The 240-nt window shown below is 35.8% G+C and overlaps 1 protein-coding gene across 2 annotated transcripts in view; it reads right to left on the bottom strand.

Annotated features, from left to right (window-relative positions):
* The window catches only part of SHTN1 (shootin 1), a 122,976-nt gene that overhangs the window by 105,252 nt on the left and 17,484 nt on the right, over positions 1 to 240 (bottom strand). For both annotated transcript variants that reach the window (XM_006142206.3, XM_006142207.3), the window contains exon 2: positions 141 to 193. In XM_006142206.3, coding sequence (XP_006142268.1) covers positions 141 to 193 — 53 coding nt within the window. The remainder of the gene's footprint in view (positions 1 to 140; positions 194 to 240) is intronic.

The following is a 240-nucleotide window of genomic DNA, read 5'->3' as shown; positions in this document are numbered from 1 at the left end:
GAAAAAAAAAAAGAGGAAAAAAAAAAAAAAAAAAAAAAAAAACCCTCATTCACATTGAACTGAAATTGGTGCTGAACAATGCACTCTGCTGCCTAGGCTTTTCCACATGTGAGAAAGGGAGAAAAGGATAAAGTACAAACCTTCTCCTTTGTTTTCTGGTTCTCTGCTCTAAGGTCTTCATATTCGCCTATTGCTAAAAGAGAAAAGGAAAGTACTGTTACGACACCATCCAGAGTTTAC

The sequence above is a fragment of the Tupaia chinensis genome, unplaced genomic scaffold, assembly GCF_000334495.1.
Source record: "Tupaia chinensis unplaced genomic scaffold, TupChi_1.0 Scaffold000069_1, whole genome shotgun sequence".
In the NCBI taxonomy this organism is placed as follows: domain Eukaryota; kingdom Metazoa; phylum Chordata; class Mammalia; order Scandentia; family Tupaiidae; genus Tupaia; species Tupaia belangeri.
The sequence above is the reverse complement of the archived record's forward strand: the minus strand, read 5'-3'. Positions and strand labels throughout refer to the sequence as shown.